This window comes from Phascolarctos cinereus, unplaced genomic scaffold, assembly GCF_003287225.1.
Source record: "Phascolarctos cinereus isolate Bilbo 61053 unplaced genomic scaffold, phaCin_HiC Scaffold_8;HRSCAF=390, whole genome shotgun sequence".
Lineage (NCBI taxonomy): Eukaryota > Metazoa > Chordata > Mammalia > Diprotodontia > Phascolarctidae > Phascolarctos > Phascolarctos cinereus.
In genome coordinates this window covers 72,166,934-72,187,268 of record NW_027556291.1, presented here as the reverse complement: position 1 = coordinate 72,187,268, position 20,335 = coordinate 72,166,934, and the positions used below count along the sequence as shown (strand labels likewise).

The window sequence follows — 20,335 nt, the reverse complement described above, 5'->3', positions numbered from 1 at the left end:
GTGGCTGAAAATACACCCCATTTCATGCAGTGGGTGACAGAAATGCTGATTTTTAATCCTGCAACTCATGTTTATAGTGACAAGAACTTTGGAGGAAGCCTGCTTCTTCCTTGATCATATTTTTTTTTCTTTCTACAATTCTGTTTTTAGCTCTCTTGGCAAATTTTATACTAACATGAAAAGGCAGCAAATTTTCTAATATTCCTTGTTATATGGTTTTCTGCTGTATCTCAGAGTCTCAGAATTTCAGGGCTGGCTGCAGGTCAGGAGGAAGCTGGGTAAAGGAAGCCACAGTATTACTTTTCTCCTATAGACAAAAAGGATGGCCTGGTCAGTCCTCAGGAGAAAGGGATTGTGGGGGGCAGTTAATTTCTTCAATTGTATCTCTCTCTATAGACTTTTCATTATGAGACCTGGGAAGAGCAGCTGAGGAGATCTCCCTGACCCATTTGCTTCAAAACATCATTCAAACAAGTGTTCAACTATGTGTGTTTTGTTTGACAAATTCAAGGAAACGGTGAAATTCCAGGAGCTGCTAGGAGATCATGGAAAGCCTGTGTGGCCCCTCTGGGAACTGGTGAAGTGGGTCCTTGGGATGTCAACATACACCATCCCTTCTATTGGTATATCCAGCCATCTTCTCTCACAGGGAAAGGGCAGCATGCAAGAAGCCTTGGCAAATTTTTAGTCCTGAAAATCCTTGAAAACCATTTTGCACAAGACAATGGATGAGGCCATCTGTGAATCGTGGGGGTGGCTAACCTGCCAGAAAGACAGCTCTCCATCTGGGGAGTATTGCCAAAATGTTATAACTTGTAAACTAGTCATGAGGAAAAGGGTTGGGTGGTAGGTACTGCCCTGGAAGAAACAGAAAGTGGGTTTAGCCTATTGTATTTCTAATGGAAGCTCCTGTGATCTCATGAACCTGGAACATTGCTTTGCTTATCCCCTCTAATACTGGTAATGATTGGCCAGACTTTTGTTTAGCCACAAGCTTGCTGTTCTTCTGGCCAGTGGAACTATTACCTATTGGTAGGCCATGTTTTCTAGTTCATGGAGTAGGATTATCAGGGCATTGGAGTTCTATTGCTAATGCTAAACCACTTAAGATAGTGATCTGAAGAAAATTACACACCCAAGTGTCACTCAGTCATCCATTATTGAAACCATGGCTTCATTTTTGCCTCCTCTTCCTCCCTCACTTCCCCATATCTAGTTAATCAGCAAGTCTGGACAGTTCTTCCTTCCAAATATTGAACAAATACATTTCTTCCCTATCACCACTGGCACTATCCTAGTCTAGAGCCTCATTACTGGGAGGGCTTCAGTTTGGGGGGCAGGGGAGTATGCTAGGTTTCTTTTCGCTGTTTTCTTTAATGATTATAGTCTGCAGACAAGCCTTGTATGCTAGATATACTGTGTCCCAGAGGATTTGGGCATGAAAATGTAGCCTATGATTTGGAGCAGGAAGCTACCATAGGGCTATTTAGCTACTAGGAAGAGGCAGCAGTTTAAGCTGCCCTAAGCTGATGGTCTATGAAAACTTTTGGTGGCAGAGCATCTTGACTCTGTCCTTCTTGGTGATGAGAGATAAATGACCTCCTGGGTTGTGCCATGGATATAGCAGGAAAGGGTGCTGAAATCTAAGGAAAGAGAGAAAGCTCTCCTTCCTTAGGTGTCTAGTGTTCGCAAGGCCTGGATAATTCCTGTGAGGTAAAGTATGAGGAACAGAGACTATATGTGAAAATACTGTCCCAATCAGGAGGTATTAAATGTGAGTGCTCTTTCTAATTTCATATTGATTTTTATTGTCACCCATAGGTCTGGGCCTGCTGGAGTCAGTTCTCAAACATGACTCTCAAACCTATGCCAAGTTTGAAGAATTAAGGCAAAACCTTTGGTCAGAGCTTGTAGGCATGCTGGGAAATGATGGGGTCTTCTTATACCCCTCCCATCCTCAAGTGGCTCCTAAATACCACTTCCCTCTGACAAGGCTTTTCGACTTTGCTTACACAGGTGGGTTCCAGATTAGAAAGAGATGAGGTTGTCCACTGTTCATCCACAGAGCTGTCAGTCTTGGGGCATTCATAGGTGCACACTGTAACTGTCTTACAAAGCCAAAGTCTGCCAGTTTACCTGTTCAGTGCCTCTATTCATAACCATTCCAACTGAATTCTAATACAACTGTGAGGCCCTTGAAGGCTTTGGGCATGTGTAGCCTGGAGAATCAATTCAGTGGGGATGTTGTAGTTGTGTTTGAAGGATTGCCAGGTGGAGGGGGGATTTGATTTGTTCTGATAGCTCCAGAAAACAGACCTACATGGCCACTGAAGTCCTTTCCTATTCTCAAATTCTGTGATTCTACAAAACCACACACTCCTGCCTTCTTAATGTAGTAAATTCCCATAAAACTATCAAGATTTCCCTACTTTTTGCCCTCCCTTGCACTAATTTGCTGGAATGGCCACATTAAGGTCGTCTCCTTATCCTCAGTAGGTATTCATATGCACTGACCACAAGGTTCCCAATGGATTGAGACTCATTTGTTTCTGAGCATACTCCTCTCTCCATTCCCCTTACCAGCAAACCTTCCCTTGTCACAAAACCAGGTGGCACTCTGCTCCTTCCTGACTGCACACACAGTCCCCAATCTCATCTCCTTGCTTCTCTTGCACCAAGCATGGTTTCATTTCATTGGTGCATTCCCCTACTTGTTGTCCTCATCGCACAGTGATCTTTTCAGCACCATTCATTTGTAGTTTTGGAAAAACTCACACAGCCACAGTGCCAAAATAAGGTAACGTGCACACGGTTAATTATGACCTTTCCTTTTGTGCTGGCATGCCCTCTGAACTTAGAGAAAGCAAATGAAACAGCTACAATTTTCTGTGAAGAAAGTGGAATGAATGAATCTTAGAAAGCAAGTGTGATTTTCAGAATGTTATTCTTCTGTTCCCTTTAGGCATCTTCAATGCCCTGGGCTTGCCTGTGACTCAGTGCCCACTTGGCCTGAATAGCAAGGGACTTCCTCTGGGTATCCAGGTGGTAGCTGGTCCCTTCAATGATCACCTGACTCTGGCCATGGCTCAGTACCTGGAGAAGAGTTTTGGTGGCTGTGTCTGTCCTGGAAAGTCCTAGAATGACCTTTCCGCAATTCAGATTTATACAATTTGTGAGTAACAAAGAGCTAAGAGGAATAACTAACATTCAGTTCAAAAAAGATCTTGATAAGCTTTTATAGAGCAAATCTAACAGATGAATGAAATTTAATGATGGATAAAGTTCAACATCTGGATTCAAGAAATCAATGGCACAAGACAATGGAGAAAACATGACTAGACAATTCATGTGAAGAAGAGTTGGAGGCTTTATTGGACTGTAAGCTCCACATGACCACAACAGCCCACAAAGTGCAAACAATCTTAGGTTGCATTGAGTCACGGGGCTTGAGGAGACATCATATTCCTTTTTGGACTCTGTCCTGGTTAAGCCGTATGGAGTGTTTTGTTCCATTCTGGCACCATATTTCAAGCAAGATGCAAATAAGCCTAAGTGTGGGGTACAAGGAAGTAGAAATCATATCATATAAGGGAACTTTTAGCCTCTGAGTGTAGCATCTATGATCCTAACATTTTAAGGATGTTAGGAAGCAGGAGCTAGAAATCTAATCAGCAGTTGGAGCAGGGGACTCTCACTGTTCCTTTCCTTGGAAAGTTATTTCCCCATCTCTTCTGGCCAGGCCATAGTTGTATTGGCTAGAAGAATCCTATCGCTAGCACTATAGTGGTTGTGACTAGAAGGGATTGGGGTTCATTTGAACTCCCCTTTCCAAACAGCCCTCTATAATTGTATTGGCTGAATGGGGGATCCTATTGCTAGCACTGTAGTGAATGCAATTAGAAGGGCCTGGAGTTCATTTGAACTCCCCTTCTTTTGCATCTTTCACATTTGGCCAATAGATCTCAGTTTAAAAAAAATGGCTATTCAAAGGAGAGGGATAATTCATGAGGATTAGCAAGCAGAGTACCTTCTGAGGGAAACTCCTGGAGCAGTACAAATGGCTAAATCTCTTGAAAATAATTTCCAGAAACTGAACATTCATTTTCAAAACTAACCTTTAACATTCATATGCACATTTCTATAAAGAAGATGGCAGTCAATCATAAATCAATGCCCTCGTCCTCCCCAGTGAGGGTTTCTTCATTAGACACAAGATTCCATAGCTTTATAGCTCATAAAGCCAGAGTATGGTCTTTAAAAGATGGAGAGAAAGTAGGAGAGAAAAGAACAGAGAGAAAATGGAGACTTCACAAGCCTTCAAGGTCAACGAACATAGAGGGATTTGTACTGCAGGTCCAGTGGGGCGAAAGAAGAGGAAGATGATTAAGGATAGCTCTTTGTGCAGAGGAGAGGAGGAAAGAGTTACTGATTGCTCCATCATCTGGCCTGACAGGCATGATGAGAAAGAGATGGGGGGGGGGTTGTATGAGAGATGCAGCTAAGCAGTGCCCCGCAGAGACAGCCAGCAAGTATTTGTTAAGTACCTACTATGTGCCAAGCACTCTGCAAGAGCCTTCCTTACAGTATTCTTCCCACTCCTCCTGGACACTTGGAAGCTAGTCTGACAAAAATTGCCCATTACCTCTTTGGCATCTCCTTAGACTGCTTGCTGGGATTTGTAGGCAAAAACTTAACTTGTGCATCCCAAGCTGTTATATATGTTATATTGGATGGCAACCAACTTCATTTTGATGTGCCTCCCTTTTCTAAGAGATTATTCTAGTTTGAATCAATAAGTTCTTTTCCTGTTAACAACAAAGTGTCTACTTCAATCTAGGCACGTGGTCTAACATTGCCTACCTTCTCAAAGTTTTATTATGCTGTTTTGAATCCTTATGGGGCAGGGGAGGCAAATGTGCTCCTCCCCTCCTTCCTCATTATTCCATACACTCCAAGACTCCGCATTGCACAGAAGTTCTGTATCTCTAGGGATATATGTGAATCCTGTTTTGATGTTGGTCCATGGCCTAAGAGCTTAGTGATTAAGACCATCAATAATGAGCTCCCCCTAATGCTGCAGAAAGAGAATATGAAAGATTGAGAGCTTAGAAAAAGATGGCTGATGATTAGTAGCCCACAAAGACTAATTAAGCACTTCCCAACCAATGCCCATCCTTCTCATGTCCAGATGGTGAAGAAAAAAGGGAAAATGATGACCACATAGTTGTTGTTGAGTCGTGTTGGACTCTTTGTGACCCCATGGACACAAAGGCCCTTCTATCCTCCACTCTCTCTCAAAGTTTGTCCAGGCTCATGTTTGTTATTTCCATGACACTATCTATCCATCTCATCCTCTGCCATCCCCTTCTCCTTTGGCTTTTGATCTTTTCCTACATCAGGGTCTTTTCCAATGAGTCCCATCTTCTCATGTGGCCAAAGTATTTCAGCTTCAGCTTAAACCACATAGTTATGGGTCTCGTTTTCCCTGAGTGGTGATTTGGGGTTGCCAAGTTCTGCTGTATCTAGAAAGCTGTTCTATGGCAAGTTTCTTTTAGAATTGAATTAGTCGGATTTCTGAGCCCTGGGTGCTGGCTTGTTTGAGCCTTAAAAAGCTGATCATTGGATCCTGCTGGCAATTAAAGCCCATGAAAAGTAGTTCTTTCCAGAGCTTCAGGGTTCCCCGATTCAGCATGCATTTTAACCACAAGTTCTTTCCAGAGTTTGAGGGCTCCCTGGTTCAGCATGCATTTTAACCACAAGCACATAGAATTTTATAGCTAAAAGAGGCTTCTGAAATCATTTATTCCAATTCCTTTGTCTTATGAATGTGGAAACTAAGGTAATATTGGACAAGTCACCTGTGTCTCAGTTTTCTTATCTATAAGATGAGGGGATTGGACTATATGGCCTCTTCTCCTTCTAGCTTAAAAGCCCATGTCCCAGAAGGCAAGGCCAAGCTAGAACTTGGACTTGTGGCCTTCTGCTTTCTTGTCATACCTGTCCCCATACCTTCTCCCCCCAGGGCTACCTCACATCCCTCTGAAGTTCAAGGGCTGAAGTCAATGCATTTGCTGCTTTTCCCTTTTTAAAAAAAGATTTCCTTTCTATTATCATGAACTTGACAAATGCCAACAAAATGAACATTTTCCTATATAAAGAACAGAAAAAAGAAGATTGTATATGGAGTTGTAAAGCTCCACTAGGTACAGCTTAGGAAGTTTTTGTGTTTTTCAAAGTTTAATTCATACCCACCAAATTGTCTTGAGCATCAATTTCCATGTACTTTCTGGGTCCAGACTGTCTTCTCACCTTGTTCCTATGTTTCACACCCAACCTTTTTCTTAGTTCTCTCAGGTTTTCCTTACTACTGTTGCTGTACCCTAGTAAATGCTTCAATCTTTTCTCCATGTAGCTCTTGTTGCTGCTTGCCTGATCTTATCTTCAGTAGGGCCATGTTCAGTGCAGACATTTAATTGCAACTCTCTCTTGGCTAAAATATGAGTTTCCAACTCTAGGTCCTAATTGACAGATTTGGAAAACAAATGACACAAGTAAAAGCCACACTGTTGCTCTTGAAGCACAGAGTATATCTAACAAATAAAGTCTGGGCAATTCTGTTTCCTCTTCCTCTTCATTGTTTTGATGTAAATGCCACACAACCTAATCTTCACTTGTTCTGAATCACTTGATTTTTACTTAAAAACTGGAGTTTTTTCCTTACTATAACCCTTAGGGGCAGGGTCTTAGCAGATTTAAGGAGTAAAGTCTTAACTAGCCTTTTTGGTACCTAGGGCTATCTGGGGAAGGAGAGAAGATAGTGTGTCCTGGGATAGTACTCTTGTCTTCCTCTAAATTTTCCATCCTAGAGCAAACCACCCCAGTGTGGTTAAGGATCTGTCCAAGGACCGGGGTGGGGGGGGGAGGCGGTGTCTCTCTGGCCAAATGCCATCAGAAACCAAATTACATTCTGCTGTCCTGGATTGCCATTTCTTGGGCCTTGGCATCTTAGTACTGTAGCTAAATTGGCAACCTGTGGGCTAGTTCAAATACAAAAAAACAAAAACAAAAATCAAGTCCTACTATGAAAGAAGATATTGGATTCCAGAATGCTAGCACCAAATCATCAGCAACAAGCATTTAGTAAGCATATACCATGTACATGTGCTGAGCCTTGGGGATGTAAAGAAAGGAAAAAGGTAGTCCCTGCCCTCAAGGAGCTCACATTCTAATGAGGAGACAACAAGCAAACAGTTCCTAGATGAGATAAATATATAAATACACATTCATACATATGAAAAGATGAGATGGTGAAAGAAAAAAGGTGATTGAGGGTCAGTTATATAAATAGTGATGCACTATTAGGAAAAACTTAATTTTACCTCCATAAGAAAGCTTATCTACCAGGTGAAAGGCTGGTGGGAGGAGGCCACCCAAATATTGGGAAATTCAAGAGGAAAGGGATCCAGAGGTCCCCAAAAATGCATGTCCAAAATTCTCTGCTATGGCAGCATTATGAATTTTCTCTTCCTTGGGTCTACTTCTGGGTTGCTCCTTCTGAATAAATTTGAAAACTAGGGCTCAGCAACAATAATACTGATCTCCATTGCTATCTGATACATGTAAAACTAAAAGGAAATATAAATCACACCTCTTGGTTCCAGATTTGTGAATGTTTGTTCAAATTGTCCCACCCTCCTGGGCAGACCAGGCAGGACCCCAAGGAACCATGAGGATGCTTTGACCTGTGCTTAAACATACTTCCTCGGTTCCATGTTGTCACCAATGTGGACTAGATTATTTTAATGCTTCAATGTTTCTAGCGTCTGTGGTTGTGGCTCTTCATTACCTTAATGGACAGTGTCATGAGTGGTCATAAAAAACAAATCACTACTATGTGGTTAACCCATGATGATAAGCTTCTCCAAATTTAGCTAGAGTGATACTTGAATGACAAGCATACAGTCACTGTGTGCTGCATCACAGAAAAAAACAACAGAAAAAGAAAAAAAAAGTCTTCTTAATCTCAGATCAGCAATGTCCCCCCAAATCTGGCATATACCATTAAATATATGACTGGAGAGGAAGTTGTTTAGGTCAAAGTAAAAGGCACACAATTCTGATTCTTGAAGATTTATTAACTTTCAAAAGCCTGTTAATTAAGAATCCTCATTAATCTCTACTCAGTAGGTGACTTTGCTTCCTGATTTGCTGAGGTCAAGGTCATCTGATATAAGTTCCCTCATTACCCCCCCCCCATGGCTTCATCTTTCCCATATTGTTGCTCAATGAGGTGTAGGGTGTGTTCAGGAAAGACTAGTACCTGTGGTGTGAGGGCTGCTGAGCCCTTTTCAGGGCTGCTTTCCATCTTTGGTGTCCATCTGCCACCTAACTCTCACTTGTGGCTCCAAGAAGCTGTAGCATACACAATGGCCACACCCTGGTAAACTGTTTCAGCAGATGGGCTAAACCAGTTTGAGGCTAACTGGTGGGCCTCAGACCCATTGGTGAGTTAGGGGGCTGTCTACCCCAAGCATATGAAGACATCCCTAGTGGAATAGGTGGATGTGAACTGTTTGTTCCAACAGACCATGAAGGCAGTGGAAACAGGCACTTTTGAATTCTTAGAGCTTGGTGAGACATTGAAGATGCCAAGGTCATCCATTATATCATGAGCCACCACCAGTCATCTTGACTTTTGTCTTGCCACTGGACTTTAATGACTCTGGAAGAGAGAGTAAGGCTGAAGACTTTGTGCAACTCTGGCTCACTTAAATCTAACTTATGCATGAGTCAAAAGACATCACCCATGCCATTTTACTATTTTTACCTACCTCAAAGTCCTGTGGTGATGAAGCAGCAGATGCAGATACACTGGGAGCTATAGTCAGAACCCTGTACACAGGTAGCCTAGACCATAAGGTCATCTTCTCACTGGACTAAAACAGCAGTGGGATTTGGCAGCCTCCTTGGGTGTCTGAGGAACTTTTTGGAAGTACTGTACTGCTCACCTCCTGGCATGAGAAAGGGGCTAGAAAAAGTGCCCTAAAAATTGTCTGCCTCACCCAACCTTGGTGTGCTTACCACGCAGGTGGGGATCCCACCCTGCAGATGAAACACACACACAAAAAAATGAAGACCTGGAGACCCTCATCATCAATGTGCTGAAAAATGACAAGCTTATAATTCTGACTTTAATGCCAGAGTAGGCACAGAATATCAAACACAGCAGGAATCCTTGGGAGGAACAGAGTCAGAAACATCAATAGCAATGGTTATTTACTACTGAAGACTTGGGCATCTCATGATCTTTTCATCACCAACACTGTCTTCCATATCTAAACAAAATAAAACTTCATGGATTCACCCTCACAGCAAACATTGGCATTTAATCTAGCACTTCTTAAACTCCATATGGGGTCATGAAAAATTTGGCAACAGTAAAAGGTTTTTGAAAGCTCAACAACTAGAAATTAATTAAAAATCAAAGGCATAATGAGTCTGAGGTGTTTCTGGCAGCACTTGCCCATGTTATATTGTGCAATTTCACCACAGCCTTGGTTCTGAACACACAGCATGTGTACTTTGCACTGTGCATGCTCTCAGGCCATGCAACACCAATGAATGCTGCTGAAACTGAAAAAGGGGTCATGGGTGGAAAAAATTTAAAAAGCCCTGTAATAGACTATGTCATTGTAAGAAGAAGAGACAAGCAGGATATGAGATTGGTGAAAGCAACGTGTGGTGCAGAATGCTGGACTGATCATAGACTTATCTTTTCCAAGGTAAACATTCTTAAAGTGGCAGTCCCAAGGCAAGACAACTATCAGAAGACTTAATGTCAACAGATTAGAGTGATTCTCCTTGCATGAATAGTTTGTTGCTAACTTGGAGGGAGAGCTGAGCTAGCACACTATTGGGAAAAGTAGAGCAGAAAAAGAGTACTGCACCTACTTATCTGGGTCAGAACACTTGCAAATATCAAGATTGGTTTGATGAGAATGATGGGGAAATTCAGAAGCTACTAAATGGAAAAAAAAAACAAACCAAGAACTCCAAAGGGTTTACCAGCAGGGTAGTTACTCCATCTCTAAGAAAGCAGCGTTTAACTCCATCAAAAGTAAAGTGCAAGCAAAGCTTAGAGAGATGCAGGATTCTTGGCTCAGTAAGAAGACAGATGAAATTCAGTTTTATGCCAATATTAACAATCCAAAGCATTTTTATGATGCCCTGAAGGCTATTTATGAGCCAAAGACCTATGCTACATCTCAACTACTGAGTGCTGATGGAGCCACACTGATTAGTGATAAGAACATAATCCTGGAGAGGTGGGCTGAACACTTCCATAGTGTTCTAAACAGTCATTAATCAATGCTGAAGCCACTGACCTTATACCTCAAGCTGAAGTCAATTCCTCTCTAGTGGAACTTTCAACTGAAGACCAGGTTTTGAATGCCATTAGGCTCCTCTCCTGTAGTGAAGCACCTGGTGCTGATTCTATTCCAGCTGAGATTTACAAGGTTTGTGGGTAAGCTGACTGGAATATTCTAGGCTATATGGAAAAGGGAGGTTATCCTTCAGGAATTCAAGGATACCTCCACTGTCCATCTCTACAAAGGTAAAGGAAATAGATTGTCCTGTGACAATCACACAGGGGTCTCTCAGTCATTGCTGGTAAGATTCCTGCCAGAGTTCTCCTTAAAAGACTGATCTTTCACCTGGAAGATGGCCATTTACCTGAGAGCCAGTGTGGCTTTAGAAAGGGACTGGTTAATATAGTATTTGCTGCCTGGACAACTCCAGGAGAAATGCCAGGAGCAGAATAGAGGTATATACGCAACATCTGTGGATCTGACCAAGGCCTTTGATACCATCAGTTGGGAGGGCTTGTAGAAGATCACAGCAAAATTTGGTTGTCCAGAGAAGTTCATCAGTATTGTACACCAGTTTCATGACAGCATGCTTGCCTGGGTTATAGACAATGGACAATGCTCTCAAGCTTTCCCAATCACCAATGGAATGAAGCAGGCTGTGTGCTTGCTCCCATGCTTTTTTTTTTTAAGGCAATTGGGGTTAAGTGACTTGCCCAGGGTCACACAGCTACTAAGTGTCGTGTTTGGTCTGAGGCCAGATTTGAACTCAGGTCCTCCTGACTTCAGGGCCAGTACTCTATCCACTGGGCCACCTAGCTGCCCCTCCCATGTTTTTTAACATAATGTTTTTAGCAATGTTGTCAGATGTCTTCAAAGAGGACAAAAATGGCATCAAGATTAGCTACCGCACTGATGGGAAATTATTTAACTTGAAAAGGCTACAAGCCAAGATTAAAGTGGAGGGAGAATTGGTGTGTGACTTTTTGTTCACAGATGATTATGCACTCAATGCAGCCTCTGGGGCTGAGATGCAACAGAGTTTGGATCGATTCTCTGCTGTTTATGCTAATTTTGGCCTCACATTCAACAGCAATAAAACACAGGTTCTCCACCAGCCAGCACCACACCATCCATATGTGGACCCATCGGTTACAGAAAATGGAGAAGTTTTGGATACTGTGGATAAGTTCACTTATCTTAGCAGCATACTTTCCAGGAATGTACACACAGATGATGAGGTTGATGCACACTCAGTATTTGGGAGGCTCCAAAGGAAAGTGTAGGAGAGAAGAAATATTAGGCTGTCTACCAAATTGAAGGTCTACAAAGCTGTTGTGCTGACCTCATGTCATATGCCTGTGAAACCTGGACAGTATACCTATGACATTCCAGGAAATTGAATTGCTTCTATTTGAATTGTCTTCCGAAGATTCTGAAGATCACCTGGTAAGAAAAGGTACCAGGGGGGCAACTAGGTGGCGCAGTGGAAAAGAGCACCGGCCCTGGAGTCAGGAGGACCTGAGTTCAAATTCGGCCTCAGATACATAACACTTACTAGCTGTGTGACTGTGGGCAGGTCACTTAACCCCAACTGTCTCACTTAAGAAAAAAAAAAAGGTACCAGACTCTGAGGTTCTTTCTTCAGCTAAACTGCCAAGCATGCAAACTCTACTGCAGACAGCATAACCCTGACGGGTTTGAGTGCCAAATGTACATTTGCCTAAAAGACTATTTTATGGAGAACTCAAACAAAGTGCTCATGTGGAGGTCAGAAGAAGCAACATAAGGACACTCTCAAGGTCTGTCTGAGACATGAGAGACCCTGGCAAAGGAGAAGGTGCTATGCTCTATGAGCAAAGTAGAATTGCAGTAGCTCAAAAAAGATGAGATGTGAAAATTTATAGACATTTCTTTTTTTTTAAATGACTGAAACAAATATATAAAAAGAAAAAGAAACATTATAAAATTAAATATTGAAACAGATAAAAAATAAGAAAAGGAAAAAAAGCATGCCATGCACAGCAGAACTTAAGAGAGGGTTCAAAATATACAGCAATAAATTTCCATTTCAAGAAAGACTATATAATAAATACTATGAGTTGTATTGAGGGCTGTCCATCTTTTCTTTGCTTCTTTGTTAGTTTTCTTTTGTTCTCTGCCGTGTACTTTTTACTTTGTTATTTTTCTCCTCTCCTTCCCCCACCCCTAAGAAGGCTACAATTAAGTGTGGATATATTTATATATAGATATATAAATACACATATACATATACATACATACGTACATACATACATACATAGACATATACTTTCCCTAACAAATTCTACTGCTGATCTTTGTTTTTATGTCTGTGCCTATATTTTATTTCCTATCCCTCCTGACTGTTCTACTTTACTTCTACCCACTACCCTGCCCTCCTATTACTTAACCTACCCTCCCGAGGATCCCTCCATTATCCTCCCATTTCCATAAATTTGAACACCCTTCTATACCTCCCTTTAACCTATTCCCTCACTCTGCCCTCTGGAGATCCCTCCCTTATCCTCTCCCCTCCCTATTCCCTTAGCATTTTACTTCTTTCTGAATTTAGAAGAAGACTTTTATACTCTTCTAATTATAAATATATATGTATATGTGTGTATTTACATTCCCAATGAAAGAAGGTTTCCAGAACTAACAGCCTTCCTCCCCCATCTAATTCCTCTGAATCGATTCTTCCTCTTGCACCTCATTTGTATAAAATAATTACTCTTTTTAGTTTTTCCTAAATGGTCTTACTTTTTAAAGTCATATCATACTCAGGTCTACCCTAATCTTCTTACGAACTACCCAATTACTAAAAACAATAACAAAAATTTTACATTTCACATGCGTAAAAGGTAAACAGTCTGTCCTTCCTGAGTCCCTTGTAATTAGTCTTTGGTATGTGCCTTATGTTTCTCTTGGATCTTGTATGTAAAATTTTCCATTAAGTTTAGGGCTTTTTTTCTTAACAAAGTCCTGAACGTCTGACAGTTCATTAAATGTCCATTTGTTTTTTCATTCAGGATTATGCTTAGCTTTGCTGGGTATGATATTTTTGGCCAGAACCCCAGTTGTTGGGGTTTTTTTTTTGCCTTTTTTGGTGAGGCAATTGGGGTTAAGTGACTTGCCCAAGGTCACACAGCTAGTAAGTGTTATGTGTCTGAGGCTGGATTTGAACCCAGGTCCTCCTGACTCCAAGGCCAGAGCTCTATTCACTGAGCCACCTAGATGCCCCAGAACCCCAGTTCTTTTGCTCTTTAATATATAGTGTTCCAAGACTTGTGGTCTTTTAGTGTCATCACTGCTAGGTCTTGTGTGATTCTAATTGTGGCACTGCCACATTTAAATTTTTTTTGTTGTTGCTCATAATATTTTATACTTGAGCTAGGGGTTTCAGAATTTGGCTATAATATTTCTGTGAGTTTTCCTCTTAGGATTTCTTTCAGGTGGTGATCAGTGGATTTTTTCTATTTCTACTTTCCCCTCTTGTTCTAATGCTTCAGGACAATTTTCTTTAATTATTTCTGGACTTCTGGCTATTTCTCAAACACAACTCTCCATTTCCTGACTCTGTGCCTTTTCATTGGCTGTCCTTCTGGTTAGGAGGAAGAAGGGAAGGTTTGGGGGAAAGATAGTGAGTTAAGTTTTGGATATTTTGAGCTTAAGATGTTTATGAGACATCTTGTTTTTGATGCCCAACAGGCAGTTGGGGCAGTTGGGCAGCTAGGTGGTGCTGCAGTGGCTACAGCACTGGGCCTGCAGTCAGGAAGACTCATCTTCCTGGGTTTAAATTTGGCCTCAGCCATTTACTAGTTGTGTGACACTGGGCAAGTCACTTAACCCTGTTTGCCTCAGTTCCCTCATCTGTAAAATGAACTGGAGAAGGAAATGGCAAACCACTCCAGTATATCTGGCCAAGAAAACCCCAAATGGGATCACAGAGAGCTAGACATGAATGAAAAATGACATAACAATAACAGGCAGTTGGAGATGCAAAATTGGAGGCCAGGAGAAAGGTTAGAAATGCATAAGTAAGTCTCAGAATCATCAGCATAGAGATGATAATTAAATCCATGGGAGTTAATGAGATCACCAAGTGAAATAATTTTGAGGGAGAAAAGCAGAAAGCCCAGGACAGAGGCCTAAGGATCACTCATTCAAGCTGCAGCCACAATTAGAGTGAAGAAACCTTCAAATAAATTGCTTCTAATGTTGCTTCAAAATTCAAAGGCATCACAAATGAGAATTAGTCTAGGCACAGAAGACCCATGAAAACATGGAAAGCCAGATCAGGTTTGCCCTCCCCTTATCTCTGACACTCACTGTAAGGCCAAAATTTTTTCCAGATTTCCTCTCCCTTACTCCTCTAATGTCCTTCTAGGGCCCAGGGTTTCTAAGCCAGTCCTGTCTTCCTCAGGCAGTGAGTGCCCTATGCTCTACTTTCTCTTCCCTTTTCCCCACTGAATCTACCTCTCATTGTCTCAGGGAGAAGCTCTTAGCCAGTTGTCATGTCTGAACAGCTCTGATAATCAAATTCACATTGAGCTTAATAACTAAGGCTTATGGCATTACCTCTCCTAGAGAGTGTTTACATTTTAAAAAGAATCAGTTCAGGACTTCTGTCCAAAATGGTAGTGTTCAAGGTTCTATCCAAGCCAACCTCCTGTGAGAAATACCTAAAGATTGAAAAACAAAATATTTAACAAAACCACCAATGACCTCCTAAATCCAGTCATATGGATTAGGCTCAAAGTCAATCTGAGCTTTTAGTCCCAGCTGACCATAAGACAGAGTGAGGCTAGCATGATCTCCTAGCTGGGGACCATTCTAGAAGACAGCTGAAGCTCCTGACTGTGGAAGTGAGCAGAGCCTTATCCCAGTTCCAAGTCCCAGAATAGGGCTGCAGAAAGGGACAGGGCTTGGCTCCATGTAGCTTCCCAGTCACGGACAGAAGAGGGAACCAGTACACATCCACCTCATCTCAAGCCACAGCTGAGCAAAAGCATCCAGACTTCTGCAGAGGCAGGAATTTATCCCCCTCATAGCACTGTCCTACTCCAAGTCTACAGTGACAAGACTGCAAGAACTGGGCCTAAACACTCTATCCAAGATTGTGACAGAGGGTTAAACCCTTGTCCTAGCAAAATATTCCAATCAAAGAATTAAAGTTGAAGACATGAATAAACAGAAGTCCTAATATAATGAAGAAATACTATGGGTTAAGAGAACTTCAAGATAAAATTACAGGAGAAGGAAATGAATCTTCAAAAATTACAAACAGAATTTGTTGTGTGAATTTTCTTTAGGTCATCGACTAGCTAGCCATTGCCAATAAGCCAGAATGAATCAGAGACAGATTTTATGACGTTTATTCACTCAGAGAATTGTTCCCACAACTAGCAGGTGGTGGGAATACGTGTGGATCACAACTTGGCTAGTAGTATTTGTACATTTCATGAGGGAAAGAAAAGAAGATGGCCACTCACTATAGTGCAGTTGGTTAGTTTTAAGAAGTGTGCTTCTTAAGGAAAATGTCTATCATTAACCATAAAAGATTGAGAAGGGATATGTCCTTATTAGTATATCTAGTTGTGTTAAATCTAAAGTAAATATACCTTACCTGTCAGACTAAGTAAAGGAGGGGAACACTCCTTAGGCTGTTGAAGTCTTCCTTTTTTTAAGCAGTTAAGTCTTTTTGTACCAACTGAGGGAGCAAAGAAGACACTGAAGGGAACCAGCTGGTGCAGCTGGTTCTCTGCAGTTCAGGCAGTGGTCATACACAGCAGAATGGTGAACATAGAACAAAATGGAGTCAATCATGTCCTCCCCAAAATCCATTTTCAATAATCCCTCCTTTATTCCTAGATAAAACCATTATCTCAGGCCACCTAAACTAAGTGTAAGATTCACAGTACAGTAAGTCAGGTTTTTGTACAACGAAATAGACAACTCAGGCCAAAGAAGATTATAGTGGTTATGAAAAAAAAAAGTGGCTAACAAATCATACAAAATTCATTATCTTAAAAATGAAGCATCAAACATCAACCAATAAAATCAATGATACTACAGTAAATCTGAGAAGGAATACGAAAAGAAATAAATAGTTTGAACAAAGCTTCTTAGTAAGATTTGAAGGTCATAATAATTTTTTAAAAATCAAGAGACTAAGAGACAACAGACAATAAACATAACTCTATTGGGACCAAAAAGGAACAGAGAATGCATCGATGTTCATTTAGAAAATAAGTTTATTATTCTGTTGTCTTGGGTTTAGCTATCTATTTCATAAAGTCATCTGCTTCTGGGAAACATTTTTCCCATGAAAATTCTGCAACAAAGGGGTCTGTGGACTACTGTCCACAAACAGTCCAACTTGAACTACTTAAACTTACAGACATGCATTCCTAAATCAACATCTTGTTGTCTTTAACTGGGCTGTTAATTGTTAACAGTACTCAGAATGGGCCTTTTTATCTTAGGTCTTGGGCAGATTCACAGAGTTGTTTTTTCCAGTAGATCCATTTGCCATCTGTAGAGGTTCCCTTAGGTAATGCTATTCAAACCTGCTAGTGATAAGTCTTAATACAATTTAGGATAGCCTGCAAAAAATCTAACTACATTGGCCTTCCAATAATTAGTTCATGTGGTGAAAACCAGTGCAAGTCTTATGGAATTAACCTTATGAACCTCTGAGCTACAGGAAGAACATCAGACTGGGCACTCGTAACTCACTTGAAAGTTTGGAGAGTTTTTAATATTCACATGCTATTTGTTCTTTCTACCTTGCCTGAATACTGTATGTGGTCTACAATTTATGAGTTAAAAAAATCTTGAAAAGGATCCCTGAGGACTTGACTGAGCCCTTCTATACATAAAACCCTTAATCCAATTTGAAACTTTATAAACAGTTATTAAAAAATAATCAAAACTCATTTGGGAGGCCATTTGGTGGATTCTATGGATTTTTAAACAGACCTGAAGGAAGTTTATTACTTTGCTCTACCTTTTTCAGTCTTGTTCTCTATTACCTACTGGATCAATTTAAAAATACATCATCTAGGACCATGGAGTTTACTTGATCTTTTGTCACTGTTTTCAAGAGAAGCCAATCACATATATCTTAGTTCCCAAATAGAAACAGTTTAATATTATTGCTTTTTTTAAAGATGACTACTTTTTTAAAAATTAAGGCTTTTACATCTTTATCACATTTGTCATATAACCCTTTTGAGAATCTGTTATCCTTATTCAGAAAGAATATGATACTACAAGAATGTGATCTTATATATGAATATACAACTATTAAATCAACGAGCAAGGAGATGGCACTTCTAAGAACTGATTTGTTCTAGTTGCCCAGGTTAGGAAATAGAAACAAACAGTGGCCACAAATTCAGAATAGGAAAACCAAAAACAAAGTACTTCATGGCTGCATCCCATTAGAGTATCTCAGAAATGCTTTGATGATTGGGACACTCTCTACTTTCTATCTTCAGCTCTGCTTGGTTTGAACTCCAGGGAACATGGTGTCCCTCCCAGGAGAAGCTGAACACCTGAAGTCTCATCACCTGTTTAACTCAGCTTTGGCTACTCCATACCTTCCCTACTCCCTCAGCCCCCCTCCCCTCTGATTGGAGGGCTGGAGGGCCAAGTACTAAACTCTTCCCAAAGCTTTCCTTTAAAGGACTGGGATCTGAGCTTTCCAACTAACTCTCCACTTTCCATCTATATCTCTGCTTGGTTTTAAACTACATGGAACAAGATACCCCTGGTGCTCCCCATCCCCTTTTCTTCACCTTCTCCTTCCAGCTTTTTTTTAATGTGTCATCTTCCCTAAGAATGTAAGCTCCTTGAGAGCAGGGACTGTCTTTCTTTTTCCTATTTGTATTCCCAGGGCTTAGCATAGTGCCTGGCACATAGTAGGTGCTTAATATATATTTATTGAATTTAATAAAATTTATTATAAAACATTTGCAAGTTCTCCTGCTATGGTTGGAAAAATTTGCTATGAAAGGAGGAAGGAAGGATGTGATTGTAACAATATGAAGATTGCTCCCTCATTCCTAAGCCTAAAGGCACAGACTCACCTACCACACATATAAGAGGATAAAACTCCTTAGCTCTGTTTGAATTCAGGTAAAAAATCATAGATAACTTTTTGGAACAGCCAATCACGCAACAGAGTTCCATTTTATTCAGAGAGTATCATAGCCAGGCTTTGGATCAAACAAGTGGGAAACTTTCCTGTTCAGAAAGAAAATAGCACAGCGCAGAAACTGAGTCAAGAGGCTCCTGCCATTACCTTCATAAGACCAACTTCTCTACCTTCCCAGTCATCTACATCCACCTGTGATATTTCTCAGATCACACTCCCTTTGAATAGCTTATGACATTTCCCTGGCTTAACAATAATTCATACAGGTATACCTTAATTCAAAACTCAGAGCAAATCAAATTACAGTCCTAAGAGATTTCATGTAACATGACAAGTTTCACTATATGTGGCTTAGGGGAGAGTAGAGTTGTTTTTCCTGTTGTTGCAATAACATCCAGTTAAAAATAAGTAACAATTTTTAAAAAATTTATTCTCACTGCTCATCAAGTATATTCAAGATCTTTCTTAAAAGACAACTTTCATATATATACATATATATATGATATATATTCATAAATATATGTAATCACATTCATACATAATAGTTATTCAAAATTTAGAAGGACATTGGCTTCTGTTAGCTTGACTATCTCAAGATATCACATATTAATCCCTGAGGCAGAAAAAAAATCTTTTAAAGTAGAATCTATTGATTCTAAGTTGGCTCAAAGATGTAAATCCAATACATACTCTTCCAGGTATAATTTTATCTATATTTTTTTTCAAAAATTTCATAATTAGTAGTCAGATAAACCATAAAAATCACTTTTATACTATAAACAAATTTGTAAACCATCCTCCACTTTGGCTGGGTGTTTGTGACAGAGGAGGGGATCTTAGTTCCTCAGTAAACTCATTTACTATCTTAGAATTTACAAGGCTCTCGCTAGTCACATAACATTCTTACAGGAGAGTATGGGGTGTTCAAGGAGCACTAGCACTTCTTGTATGAGGACTTACCAAGCCTTTTTCAGGGCTGCTCTTCCACCTTTGTGTCTACTTGGCACTCAACTCTCACCTGTGGCTCTAAGAAACTGTAAAGCACCTCAGCTGACAGGCTAACCCAGGTTGAGAGTAACTGAGGGGCCTCAAACCCATTGATGATTTGGGGGGGGGTATCTACCCCAAGCATGTAAAGACTTCCCCCAGTGAAATGGATGGATGAGAACAATTTGTTCCAAACACCATGAAGGTGGCTGAAGCAGGCAGGCACTGTGGAACACGTAGACCTTGGTCAGATATCAAAGACGCCAAGGTCATCTACAGCACCCCAAGCCATTGCCAGTCATCTTGACTTTTGTCTTGCCATTGGACTTTGGTGACTTCTGGAAGAGGGAGTGAGGCTGATGACTTTGTGAAAGCTTGCCTCACTTAAATCCAATTTGCCCACAAGTCAAGACATCACCCCATGATGTCATTGGTCCTCTCTAAAAACAAAGGACAAACAACAACATTCTTACAGCTCCTCTCACAGAGCTGTTAAGATTTCATGACCTTGCCAAGGTTGAATACCCAGAGGACCTGGCAAATCCCCAAAGAACTCCATAGATAATGAAAATTTACAAAGTCTTTTGGACTTTACCCAAACATTAAGTAATTATCATTATTATTCATGTTAAAGCAAAATAAACCAATTAAATATTTAAGATTTTTTTTAGACATAAGGACAAAACTCCCTAATAAATGATAGCTCAAATTCATAATTTCACAGCATTCAGATCAAAAGAGGAGCTAATCTCCTAACGATACAAATGCAGTATACTCTAGGTATCATTTCTCAAATGAA

General features: G+C 40.6%; 1 protein-coding gene and 1 long non-coding RNA gene across 2 annotated transcripts in view; one reads left to right on the top strand and one right to left on the bottom strand.

The window, feature by feature from the left end:
* The window catches only part of FAAH2 (fatty acid amide hydrolase 2), a 28,223-nt gene extending 21,604 nt beyond the window's left edge, over window positions 1-6,619 (top strand). The window contains 3 exon segments of the mRNA XM_078147891.1: window positions 512-623; window positions 1,822-2,016; window positions 2,963-6,619. Coding sequence (XP_078004017.1) covers window positions 512-623; window positions 1,822-2,016; window positions 2,963-3,138 — 483 coding nt within the window. The 3' untranslated portion in view covers window positions 3,139-6,619.
* LOC144455004 (uncharacterized) overlaps window positions 1-20,335 on the bottom strand; it is a 265,597-nt gene that overhangs the window by 123,394 nt on the left and 121,868 nt on the right. The gene's annotated exons all lie outside the window — the stretch shown is intronic.